Below are 11663 nucleotides of genomic sequence, written 5' to 3'. Positions count from 1 at the left end.
TCGGGCGGGTTTGCAGGTCAAATGTTCACCCCTACCCTATGCTCTAATTTGTTCAATAATTTTTCATAATACTCTAAATATCCTTAATTATAAATACTTAAATAATAAAAATATATTTACTTTTATATATGAAATTGTTCTTTTGTCCAAAAAAAAAAATATATGAACAAAAAAAATATCATTTTAAAATTACAAAAATAATTAAAAATATATTTTTATTCATAAAAAACATTTTTTTCCCACTCCCTCTCAGTCTCTTCCCCCCCCCCCCCCCCCCCTCCCTCTCAACAACCCGACTTCTTCTTCTTCCCTCCATCAACGATCGTCACCGCCATTCAACGGCAGCTTCACTCCGCCACTTCAGTCACCGTTCGACTCAATCCACCACCAGACCGTCGCTCTCCCGGCGCCTCCGGTCTCCTCCCACGTCGAATTCATCAGATCTGCAGGGGGCAAGAGGCGTTCTTCTGGGCTTCAACCTGTAAGGGGCACAACCGTCGACAAGATTGCTTCTGGGCTTCAAAAGCAAGGGGCAAGAGGCGTGCTTCTGGGCTTCAAATACAGGTTGTAATCATAAATGAACAATTGTTTAAAATACAGGTTGTTCACATAAGCTTGTGTTTCTTAGAATCCTCAATTCATTTATTGGGTTTGCTCCATTTTTCCGTTAATGTTGCCATTTGATTAAAGTTGGCTAATGTAATTTTTTTTTCCCTCTTTTGATTTGTATCAAATGTTCAATTTTTGAATTATCTTATCTATCTCTGTCAATTAAAGTTGTCTAATGTAATTTTTTTTCCCTCGCGTTTCCCTCATTTGATTTGTATCAAATATTCAATTTTTGATTATCTTATCTCTATTAATGGTCTTTAATTGCTAAAGAGTGGAGTGGTCATTGTTTTGGGGAAACATAATTAGCTGTGAAATGGGAGATACCATGGATTGCATAGAGCCTAAGAAGAAGATAGTATTTGTGACTGTGGGAACAACTTGTTTTGATGCTCTTGTTAAAGCAATGGACACTGAAGTAGTTAAAGAAGAACTATCTAGAAGAGGGTATACCCACCTTCTCATTCAAATGGGTCGTGGCTCCTATGTCCCCACTAAGGTATCACTGCATTTTTGTTTAAACAAATTATTTCTACTCAATGGGAGAGAGTTTCTTGTTGTTGCGATTGTTGATGCTTTTATGCCTGAATTGAACTATTATCTCACTTTGGTAATTTGCTTGAACGAGAGTTTCACACATAGATAAGATTACGTATATGGAGATAAAATAAGTGCGTACTCTATCTGCAAACTGCAACATTTATATTCTAAAATTGTTGCTTAAGCACTTCTGTCTAGAATTGAGTGTCACTTGACAGATTGACATATATTTATCTTCAATTAATATCTTTTTGTCTAAAGGATTTCTAATTTTCTATTCCACTTCTTCTTGTGCAGTTTGAAGGAGGAAATGGGTCACTAGCTGTAGACTACTTTACTTTTTCATCAAGCATTGCAGACCATTTGAGGTCTGCATCACTTGTGATAAGTCATGCAGGTATGTTCCTAATTGCGTCTCCCTTTCCTCCAACAATGTAACGCTTTATGGATATGGTTTCTGGCGATTATTCCCCTTCTTTCATACTTGCATAATATACCATTTAACTAATCAGTTTGTGATTTTATGGGTCAGTTTTTGGTTGGTAGTAACAAGAATCATCCGATTGATATTTTACTTTTGCTATTTTTTCAATTTTTTTCCCTAGGAATGGTCTATTCTATTAAGGTCGTTGCCATGAGGAGATTAAAGATGTTTAATAAGTTTTTGTTACGCTCCTTTTTTAGGAAAGACAATCAATACATTGTTTGTAATATTTCACGTTCCAAGTAAAACAAAGATAAAACATTGTGTTTTGAGGCTAAGACATAATTCATTCTCAGAACATTACTAGTAACAATGCAATCCTAACAAAAATTTAATTTAATTTTCTCAACATTATTTCCAGGGAAAAAAACTAGGAATTTAAGTCTATATTTATTTACGGCAGGGAAGGAGCCCCGTACACATGGTGTGGTTGTTTGTTATGTACTACTGTTCCTAAGATTTGACTGATCAGTTCTAATGCGTGATCTTTCATTTTCAGTTTGTCTTCTTTTCCTTCCATTACAGTATTACCAGCAGTGAAGTAGGGGACTGGTTTTTGAAATTAAAGCCTTAATAATGTCATTTTCTAGTTAACATTTTAGGTTCACAATACCTGCTGATATTTAAGTTTAAATTCTAAAGGTGTTCCACATGCTCTCTGTTTTGTCAAATCAACGAGTTGCTGTCACTTGCTCAATTATATTATGTGAAATATATGTATGGTGTTCCCTTCAGTTAGTTCGTACAACTTAAATTGTATTCAGGTTGTGTAGAAGCTATAGTAAACTCCATATAAATAAAAGTATTAGTGATTATATATCATTCTTGATAATATGTGTGATTCTTCTCACAATTTTCCAGGGTCAGGAAGCATATTTGAGACATTGCGGCTTGGCAAACCCTTAATTGTAGTGGTGAATGAAGACTTAATGGACAATCATCAAAGCGAATTAGCCGAAGAACTAGCAAATAGGAAGCATTTATACTATGCTCGTCCTCAAACACTCAATCAGATAGTCGCAGACATGAATTTGGATTCAATAGTGCCTTACCATCCGGGTGATGCCACTCCTGTAGCAAAGCTTATCAACAGGTTTCTAGGATTTCCTGATGATTGACAAGAACTATAATAATGTTTCATTACTTCAATCCACTCCGAACTATATCCTTGAACTAACAAGTTGGGGTGTACATATTTCATTTTCTTCCTATAACAAGTAACTTGTTTGGTATTTTGTAATTGGTTTAGGGTATGGTTCTTCTCCTCGTACTAGGCCAATATATCTATGTATTTGAAGGAGAGCATTGACCATTCATAGGAGTACAGACTGTATACTATTTCAACACTAATGAGATGGTTACTTTGACTGGTTGGCTTTAAACTCTTTAATATTTTGGCCCCACTTGATTTTATTATTTTGTACGATAATGAAACAGCCACATGATTTCTGTGACATACAGATTAGCATTTTCCGATCCCCTGAGCCTGAGAGAGACTGGCTATATGAGGAAGACAATTTCCAACACATGCAGATGGTGACTCTCCACTTTTTGCTTGGTTACATTCAATTAACATTCACCTTCAATTTTTTCCTAGTGATAGGGAAAGAAATGGAAGATTAAATAAGTGAAGTACAGAAAAAGAGGGTTATAATAAACTTATAATATATGCTTTTATAATTGGCTAGTTAATGCTTACATTACAAGTTACAATACACGTACGTGCATTGCATGTGCATTATAAACAAACATAGAAGATTCTGCAGGACAGAATGGTAAATTTTTTAGTACAAATTTCTTCACAACAATTAACTACCTTTCGATATGTTATGTCATGCCACTGTATCATAAACATATGTCGTCAGAAGAAGACGAAAATCTACTTACACTAATGTATACTCATTCTTTTACCCAATATATATATATATATATAGTAATGGAGGAGACTGATTCATCATTCTCATAAATCTAAGGGTAATTTTGTATTTCACAGACTCACTCTTATTAATGATGAATAACCTCAGGACTTTTGTGAATACATCTCTCTGTTTTCACTTTTCATTGCCTAGTGGACAAGTGACACAATATTAATTAAACCCAAGAAAAAAGTGGGAACCTTTTTATAATGAAACAGAAAACAACTGATAAATACTGCCCAAATGATGATTTTTGACTTCTGATCAACATTAATGCATTCACCAATCACTATTTGCTATTTATAGATTTTTTCACTTTTGGTTCTAATGATTTTAGAAAGTGATTGCATTACCTGCTTTTGTGTTCGAATTCATGTGACTGAAAATTCAGAATATTGGAGTTCATTTTCCAAATCTTTTAATAGATATGCACTTGAAATTTCTCTCTATTTTATGTGGCCCATGATACTATATATTATTGGTGGTGACATAGCTAGCTGGCACACTTGCCAACCCTTTCTTAATAAGTCATTATCTAACATCTACTTAGTCAAGTGAGGATGATGCATTCAAGAGCTGTGGATTGAGTTTATAATGAGGAGATAATTATGTTCTTGGAATGTGAAACGGACAAAAACTTCAAAGTCTTCTGATTTAGAGAAAGACAATTCCTCAAGAAACTACAATAGAAGGGACGAAATGATGTGTGTGTGTGAGAGAGAGAGAGAGAAAGAGAGAATCATGTGAAGAAATATGACCAATTTTAAAGGGTAGGAGAGAGAGAGAGAAAAAGAAGACTTCCCAGAAGGGAAACCAATTAACCCCTCTACTAAATACAAACTTGTGAAGTTGTAAACTCACCATTTTCCAAGCACATATCTCTCTCTCTCTCTCTCTCTCTATTATTTTCTCTCTTGCATTGCTCTTCGTGCTCATGGAAGTTAACACCACTGGTGCACCTGCAGAGCCACCTGGTCTAGCAGCAGCCAACCATACTCGTAAAAATCACTCTTCACATTTTCATAACCATGGCTTCCATCACCACCATGGAGCGTTTCCTTCAAAATCACTCATCATAATTGTCATATCCATCTTCTCAGTTGTGGCCCTTCTTGCCATTTTTCTCATCATATTAATGCTTCGACGACTCAAGTCAGCCAAAAAAAACAATGCCCTTTACAAAGCCAGTAATAGCATCAGCAATGGAAGTGGCAGTTTTGTTGCTCAAACGGCCATAAACTTCGATTCTAGCCCAGGTAAGTGCCTTTCCTTTCACAACTTTTATGTCATCTCTATACTTTCCCTGATTAGAGAAATAATGAGTATGGAAAAATCCCAATTTGGTTGATGAATTAAATTAATCCATTGTTTTCAAGTGTGATGATTATTATTCTTTATTTCTCAATAGAGAACATATAGTATGGACCACAAATGAGTGATAGAGGAACACCTTTACCCTCTTAAAGAAACCCATATTTTTCTAAACCATAAAGGCCACAACTTTTTTCCTTTTTTGATGTGTTCCACTTCCATTCATTTTTCTACGGATTTCTGATCTGGGTATCTGAAAATGTGGCAGAAATAAGAGGTGGCTGCCTCTATGGAGGTCATTTGGGCAAGACACAACCACAAAGATACAAGGCAGTTCAAATTTTCACATACAAGGAGCTTGAAGTGGCCACAGCCGGATTTAGTGAAGCAAACGTTATTGGCAGAGGAGGTTTTGGCGTGGTGTATAGGGGGGTCCTTAGAGATGGGACTGAGGCAGCTATTAAGATGCTTCATAGGGCTGGTAAGCAAGGGGAGCGTGCTTTCAGGGTTGAGGTATGTGACTTCATTTATCAGCTTTTGTTATCTTTATCTTAATTATTAATTTCCTTTCCTTTCAATATGTTCTCTCACTCCTAAGTTTTGTCATTATTAGATTAGATATTTAGTTTAAGCAGCTGAAGTCAACAATTCAATTGCCTTTTAAAAAGTTCATCAGAAGGTCAAACAAATAATTTAAGAGAAATTATAGAATGATACCGCATGCAAAATAGTTCTTTGTACAAAAAAACAAAACACACAACGGCTCTCCCTCCCCTTAACCTCTATACAAGCCTCCCTAGTCCTTAGTATAGTGTATTATTATAACTTGAAATTAAAAACAAACAAGTCTTGATGTTTGACTTTAATGCTTTCGTTCTCTTAAGGCACAATTTGTCTTTTATTGAAGAAAATTTTAGGCATGAATTCCGGGATGTAAAATCTCATTTTCTAAAAGTATATGCACATGAATGTGAATAAAAAATGTATTACTTTATATATATATATATATATAAATATAAATATTCTAAATGAAGCCTGAAAATGCTTCTCAATGCAGGTAGACTTGCTAAGCATGCTGCACTCTCCATTCTTAGTGGAGCTGCTTGGCTATTGTGCTGACCAACATCATAGGCTCCTTATATTTGAATATATGCCCAGTGGAACTCTCCACCACCACCTTCACAGTGAACATCAGCCGTTGGATTGGGGAACTCGATTGAGGATAGCCCTTGATTGTGCCATGGCCCTTGAGACCCTCCATGAGCATGCTATCCCACCAATCATCCATCGAGATTTCAAGTGCAGCAATGTCCTCTTGGATACAAATTTCAGGGCCAAAGTATCAGATTTTGGATTGGCCAAAATGGGGTCAGACAAGATCAACGGTCAGATTTCAACGCGTGTGTTGGGGACCACAGGATATCTGGCACCAGAGTGAGAGCCTACGTCTTTTTCATTATCATAATAATATCAAGAATGCAATGTTCTGAAACTAAAACCATGCACATGGGGGCATAGGTCGCTCTCCTGCAATTTTTATCACTTTATGCTTCTTTGATTGCTAGTAAGGAAGAGTAAATGCAAGAAGAAAAACCTGAACCGAAGCATTAATAAATATAGAAAAAAGATAAAAAAACAAAAATTATTTAATGTCTACTTAGAAACCATACAGCTAAGTACCCTTTTAAGGCTTTGGCATGGTTTGACTAAACTTCCACCTTTTTCTTAAGTTTAAAGATGGGGATGTCTGAACACATTGCATGGTTTATTAAAGCTGGTTAAGTTCTGATTAAGCTGATTAAGTTGATTTTGATATATGTAGGTATGCTTCAACAGGGAAGCTTACAACAAAATCTGATGTATATAGCTATGGAGTGGTTCTTCTTGAGCTGCTAACAGGGCGTGTTCCAGTTGATACCAAGAGACCCCCTGGAGAACATGTCCTTGTTTCATGGGTTAGTTTACAGAAACTTGTCGTTTTAAAGTTTCAGTTTTAACGGCATAGATTTTACTAAAGATATAAAGTACATGGCCAATAAAGAAGAAACTAAAAATCAATTCAATATTGCAATGTTTATTTAGTTATTGGGTTGTGACTTGTACGGATTCTGGTAGCATTAATAGCCTTGGTCAGCGGTGCTTATTTTTCTCTTTTTCCCACTTACTGATTTTTTTTTCTTAATTATTTCTTTTTATTTTATTTACTTCTTACATATTCATTCAATTGTTTGATTTTCAGGCCCTTCCAGGGTTAACTAAAAGAGAAAAACTAGTGGAGATGGTTGACCCAGCATTAAAAGGCCACTACTCAAAGAAGGATCTAATTCAGGTAAAGTCTGATCCCACTAACCAAACTTTTCTCCCTTTTTTTTTGAATGGTCCCATTATTCAGAGTTTAACTATTTTCTGCTCAACTAACTTTATTTTTTTTTCTCACTGCATTGAATTTATAGATAGCTGCTATTGCAGCAATGTGTGTACAGCCAGAAGCAGATTATAGACCTCTAATGACTGATGTTGTACAGTCACTAATTCCACTGGTTAAGAACTCCTCTGTTGCTTCCTCCGGCTCCACTAGATTTCAGAGCCAAAGACCAAGTCCAAGTCCCAAGAATTTGAGAACTCAATGAAAACTGGATAATCCATCCAGATATCAGATCACCAACTTCCCTGATCTGCTAATAGAGTTTGATAAGAAAATCATACAAATTCTTATGGGCAACAATATCCCCCCTCCAACAAAAAAGTACTTTGTTAGCCAGGCATTTCAACTACTGCTGAAACCTCAGTGCAACAATAGGAGTAGCAATAGATTTGGGTTCTAACAGATGTTACGACCTTTAGGTTGCAGCCAAGTACATAGGACTATTGAGCACGTGGATATGTACTGTCGATTTGTCTTAAAATGTGGGAGATTTATGGGGTTTGGCCGTTTGGTTCAATTTTAAAATCCTTTCTGTAAAAGCAAGCATTACAGTAGAATTTCAGTGTGTTGTAATATATAGATCAACAGAGCAATAAAACTGTCTTTTTTGTTTGTTGGCGTAATGCAAAGATGATAATGCTTCAAGAGTTTGGCTTGACCTTATATAAATGTACCATCTTGAAGAATATTGGGAAAAATGAAGACTGATTCCTAGTGTCGCAGAGTGCAAAAAGAATCTTAATCTAATGAGTTCTTATTAAGGACACTTTTGTGCGTAATGCCCTGTTGACAGCTTTAGCATTAGAATCTATATAACAAGACAAGTTAGACAGCCGTAGTGGCAATCTTACTTCAAGAAGGCTCAAGCGAGGAGAGACAAAGGAATCTGTGGTAGAATTTAAATAATACTCAATTATCTTCTATCATTAATGGAAGGAGGAAATTTTGTCAGTGAGTCAAATAGACAAACATAAGTACATAAATTCATATTATTGCATAACACTGTCCAAATTCTAAATAGAGTCGGAAACTGTTGAAATGAAAATATTTTTTCTATATGAATGTAAAAGATTTGCAAATACAACATACAAAAACATGTTTCACTTATATGTTACCCGAAACATCAAAGAACGAAGATATATAACACATAATTCACTACTGATACACTACTAAATCTGTACCTTAACTTCTAAACACATTTGAGTATAAATAAGATATGCATATGCAATTTTACCTCATTATTCCATATGCTCAAGGTTAATTGGAGTCAGAAAATAATGTCAGCTTAAACTATCATGAATTTTCTTTTTCAGCTTCCTCTTCCATGGTAGAACTTGTTTCTCCTTTCCTCTTACCTCGTAACTTTGTGTTATTTCTAACAACTTTATCAGCATATTTGGAAAAAGCAGCAGATAGGGCTGATTTAATCGTCAAATCAGGTTCTTTTTTACTGCCTTTACCGTCATTTTCTGTGTCTATTTCTTCTTTATCTTCATTCACTGAGCCAGGTTCGACATTAGTCTGGGTAGAGCTTTCTGGAACAGTAGGATGGCTGGTAACAACACGCTTGAATGGTTCATGAAAAGTATCATGCAAGCGCTTCACCTGTTAACACCACAGGTTCACTATATTAGAAAAATTAGTTTTATTCAACTTACTGAGAAAATAAAACAATATAAAAAAGTTGACACGCCTCTCAGCATAAATACCTTCCGCTCTCCTATGCCTGGGCAACGTGCTAGGTCTTCCATTGATGCATCCATGATATGGGAAAGAGACTGCCATGAAAAAAACAACAATAACAACAAGAAAGAACCAACCTTTAAATGTATACTTTACTGAAATACAAGATATTTGACAAATAGAATTCTTGGTGTGAGAAACCGGGCAATACCCCAAATGTTGTTCCAAGTGTTACTACATCGGTCTTGTTAACATGACGAACTGTAGTGAGAGCATGGTTCAACTACAATCAACATTGAGATATATTATGTTCAACCAGTAAAATGCACAACAATCTTATAAGACGGGTCTATTGATTTCCAAAAGGTCACCATAATATTCTATAGAACATGTTGGCATATATTTAAGGGCCAGCAAAAACTGAGCAGATAAAAAAGATAAGCTAAAGAAACTCATACCCGTGATAAATAATCTGTATCCATTTGTCCTTGAATAATATCTGCAGACTTGTTTTCATACACTTTTATAGTCTCCAAGTAGCGACCACATTCCTCTAAGCTACAATAAAAGAGAACAGAAAATGAAGAGTTAATTGAGAAATCCACGGACATGTATAACCTACTTCAAAAGAAGCAATACATTACTAATGCACTTCAATCCAAGTTTTGAAACAGTATTCCAACTCCCAAAAGAGAGAACCGTCATATATGCAAATTTCATTTACATTGAAAATTAAATATATTAATACCTCCAACCACATAACAGGGTGCAATCATGAAGCAGAGCAGTCTTAGTAACCTCAAGTAAAGGCTTAACAACATCTTCCTGCAGTGAATAACAGCAGTGAGTCATAAGCACCAAAAGCTGTACATTATTAGGTCAATTAAGATTTTTTTCGAAAACTTGAAACTGGAGAAAATTCTACTACTGAAGTCTGAAGTTTTTACACATGATCAGTTGGCTTAATTGCTTACCACATCAACATGGCAAAGAACAACACGAAGCTTGAAGTTCTTTTGCAATTCCCTTATACGGTAATATAAGTAGTCTGGATGCAGCAGATGATACCGAAGGCTGTAACAAATGGTCAAATTAATAGAAAAAACAGGTAGTTTTTAAATACATAATGTCATAATAATATTTCAGTAATAAGAATCAATAACATTATACAATGCTACAACATACAACACCTAACCTTAGATAGAGAGCACAAGAGCCTTGCCCAAGTAAGTAGTCACAAACAATATCTGCAAAAGCCCATCTCACATTCCTGATATGTTTAAGCAAGGGATTGCCTTTCTGCATCAAGAATTGCAATTAAAGTAAAACATCGATTCCTACTTCTGACTAACAGTCATTACAGATTCTTCAGTATGCCCTTTTCATAAATTTGAAATCTTCATATGCAATTATCATATGGACCAAAAATAAAACAAGTACCTGTCTGTGGCTCACAAGAATGGCATTGCGATTCTGAGTAGACGACGATGACAATGAAGCAGCAGAGCTAGTAGACGTAGCTGACAATGAAGATGGGACATTGGACTGTTGATATTCCCTGAAGCAAGCGGTCACATTACCATGAAAAGATAACTACAAGGGAACTGAAACAAAATCTTCATGATGCCATGGATTTCATAGCTTCCACTAGCAAATTTTTTAGTGTTAAAAACGACTCAATGAAGGCTTCATCTTATAAATTTGTCTATACACACATGACAAATAATATATATTACACCTGAAACAGCAGAAACACAAGCTTCAAAAAATTTTAAGTTTCATCTCACCAATTAAAGTAAAAACCCAAAATTCCATCTAATTAAAAGATCAAAAGAAGCCAACGATTCTTCCCAAACAGCAAAAACAATAAGTTCCTGTTTTGAAGGCGTATGTAACATAATATATAAAACCACTCCTTGGGTTTTGAGTGAAATGGCCAAAAGGGGTACCTGGAAGTAGTGGTCTGCGTAACCTGTGGAGGTTCTGGAGGAGGGGAGTAGAATTCAGTGGATTTAACGAAAGAAAAAGCTTGGGAAAAGCTTTGAGAAGGAGCGAAGAGAGAGGGCAGCGTTGACTTTGACTGCGAGCTTTCAATGACTTCTTGGTATGAAGGTATCTTAATCACCACCTTCTTCTTCTTCGGCTCCGGCTCTCTGTCATCTTCTTCCACCATCTCTTTCTCTCTGATCGTCGCCCTTTGCCTCTCTGATTGTGATCCACCACACAGGATTGAACCGTTCGGAAAACGCTGGGCTTGGGAATTGGGCTGTGGTATTAGATGGGTCATCTCAGGTCCACAGTATACACGGCACGTTTAATGGTGACCAAACGACATGTCGTTTTTACTTTCTTATGTTTTTTTTTTTTGGATACTCTCATGTTATGACACAATCACATCCTATCCAAGTTAGAATAATTAATAACTTTCGCACGAAAAAAATGTTATAATTCCCTAGAAAAAAATTGTTATGATATATTTTTTTATGTACAATGTTATAGCTCTTAAATATTGTCCAATAATGTGTAGATTGAGAGTTACATATTTGAGATTGAATTTCACAAAACCATAATGTGATATGACTTTTAGATGTGTGATTTTAACTCCCAATAAAAGTATGGAGGTTACAAAATCATGTGGGAAAGAGTTTGAGACGTTTTTGAAAAATGCAAAATTGGATAGGCTGTAACAGCCTGG

At 35.7% G+C, this 11663-nt stretch overlaps 3 protein-coding genes across 4 annotated transcripts; 2 read left to right on the top strand and 1 right to left on the bottom strand.

Annotated features, from left to right (window-relative positions):
• The first annotated feature begins 277 nt into the window (after nucleotides 1-277).
• LOC133790884 (uncharacterized) lies at nucleotides 278-3041 on the top strand. 2 transcript variants are annotated; one of them, XM_062228717.1, is made up of 4 exons: nucleotides 278-564; nucleotides 919-1108; nucleotides 1447-1546; nucleotides 2495-3041. In XM_062228717.1, the coding sequence occupies exons 2-4, from the start codon at nucleotides 926-928 to the stop codon at nucleotides 2749-2751; spliced, it is 540 nt and encodes a 179-aa protein (XP_062084701.1). In that variant the 5' UTR covers nucleotides 278-564; nucleotides 919-925; the 3' UTR covers nucleotides 2752-3041. The 2 variants fall into 2 exon arrangements, with proteins under 2 accessions (XP_062084701.1, XP_062084700.1); XM_062228716.1 differs by having other exon boundaries at nucleotides 883-1108.
• Nucleotides 3042-4281: 1240 nt separating this feature from the next.
• LOC133790882 (probable serine/threonine-protein kinase PBL7) lies at nucleotides 4282-7897 on the top strand. Its single transcript, XM_062228714.1, has 6 exons — nucleotides 4282-4805; nucleotides 5129-5373; nucleotides 5918-6294; nucleotides 6683-6815; nucleotides 7100-7189; nucleotides 7314-7897. Exons 1-6 carry the CDS (start codon nucleotides 4484-4486, stop codon nucleotides 7488-7490), a joined length of 1344 nt encoding a protein of 447 aa, XP_062084698.1. The 5' UTR covers nucleotides 4282-4483; the 3' UTR covers nucleotides 7491-7897.
• Nucleotides 7898-8318: 421 nt separating this feature from the next.
• LOC133790883 (DNA excision repair protein ERCC-1) lies at nucleotides 8319-11260 on the bottom strand. Its single transcript, XM_062228715.1, has 9 exons — nucleotides 10918-11260; nucleotides 10409-10526; nucleotides 10164-10267; nucleotides 9943-10042; nucleotides 9717-9793; nucleotides 9427-9526; nucleotides 9180-9251; nucleotides 8995-9063; nucleotides 8319-8890 (listed from the first exon to the last, which is right to left on the bottom strand). The coding sequence occupies exons 1-9, from the start codon at nucleotides 11253-11255 to the stop codon at nucleotides 8579-8581; spliced, it is 1290 nt and encodes a 429-aa protein (XP_062084699.1). The 5' UTR covers nucleotides 11256-11260; the 3' UTR covers nucleotides 8319-8578.
• Between the last annotated feature and the right edge of the window lie 403 nt (nucleotides 11261-11663).

The sequence above is a fragment of the Humulus lupulus genome, chromosome 7 (assembly GCF_963169125.1).
Source record: "Humulus lupulus chromosome 7, drHumLupu1.1, whole genome shotgun sequence".
NCBI classification, from domain to species: Eukaryota; Viridiplantae; Streptophyta; class Magnoliopsida; order Rosales; family Cannabaceae; genus Humulus; species Humulus lupulus.
The sequence above is the reverse complement of the archived record's forward strand: the minus strand, read 5'-3'. Positions and strand labels throughout refer to the sequence as shown.

Bases quoted from the DNA above. Each gene is read 5' to 3' on its own strand.
- LOC133790882 (XM_062228714.1), top strand. From the start codon at position 4,484: ATGGAAGTTAACACCACTGGTGCACCTGCAGAGCCACCTGGTCTAGCA. The intron at 6,295-6,682 runs GTGAGAGCCTAC...TGATATATGTAG, and splicing joins ACAGGATATCTGGCACCAGA to GTATGCTTCAACAGGGAAGC. The intron at 6,816-7,099 runs GTTAGTTTACAG...TTTGATTTTCAG, and splicing joins AACATGTCCTTGTTTCATGG to GCCCTTCCAGGGTTAACTAA.
- LOC133790883 (XM_062228715.1), bottom strand. From the start codon at position 11,255: ATGACCCATCTAATACCACAGCCCAATTCCCAAGCCCAGCGTTTTCCG. The intron at 9,794-9,942 runs GTAAGCAATTAA...TATTCACTGCAG, and splicing joins TTCTTTGCCATGTTGATGTG to GAAGATGTTGTTAAGCCTTT. The intron at 8,891-8,994 runs GTATTTATGCTG...TGGTGTTAACAG, and splicing joins CAGGCATAGGAGAGCGGAAG to GTGAAGCGCTTGCATGATAC.
- LOC133790884 (XM_062228717.1), top strand. From the start codon at position 926: ATGGGAGATACCATGGATTGCATAGAGCCTAAGAAGAAGATAGTATTT. The intron at 1,109-1,446 runs GTATCACTGCAT...CTTCTTGTGCAG, and splicing joins GCTCCTATGTCCCCACTAAG to TTTGAAGGAGGAAATGGGTC. The intron at 1,547-2,494 runs GTATGTTCCTAA...ACAATTTTCCAG, and splicing joins ACTTGTGATAAGTCATGCAG to GGTCAGGAAGCATATTTGAG.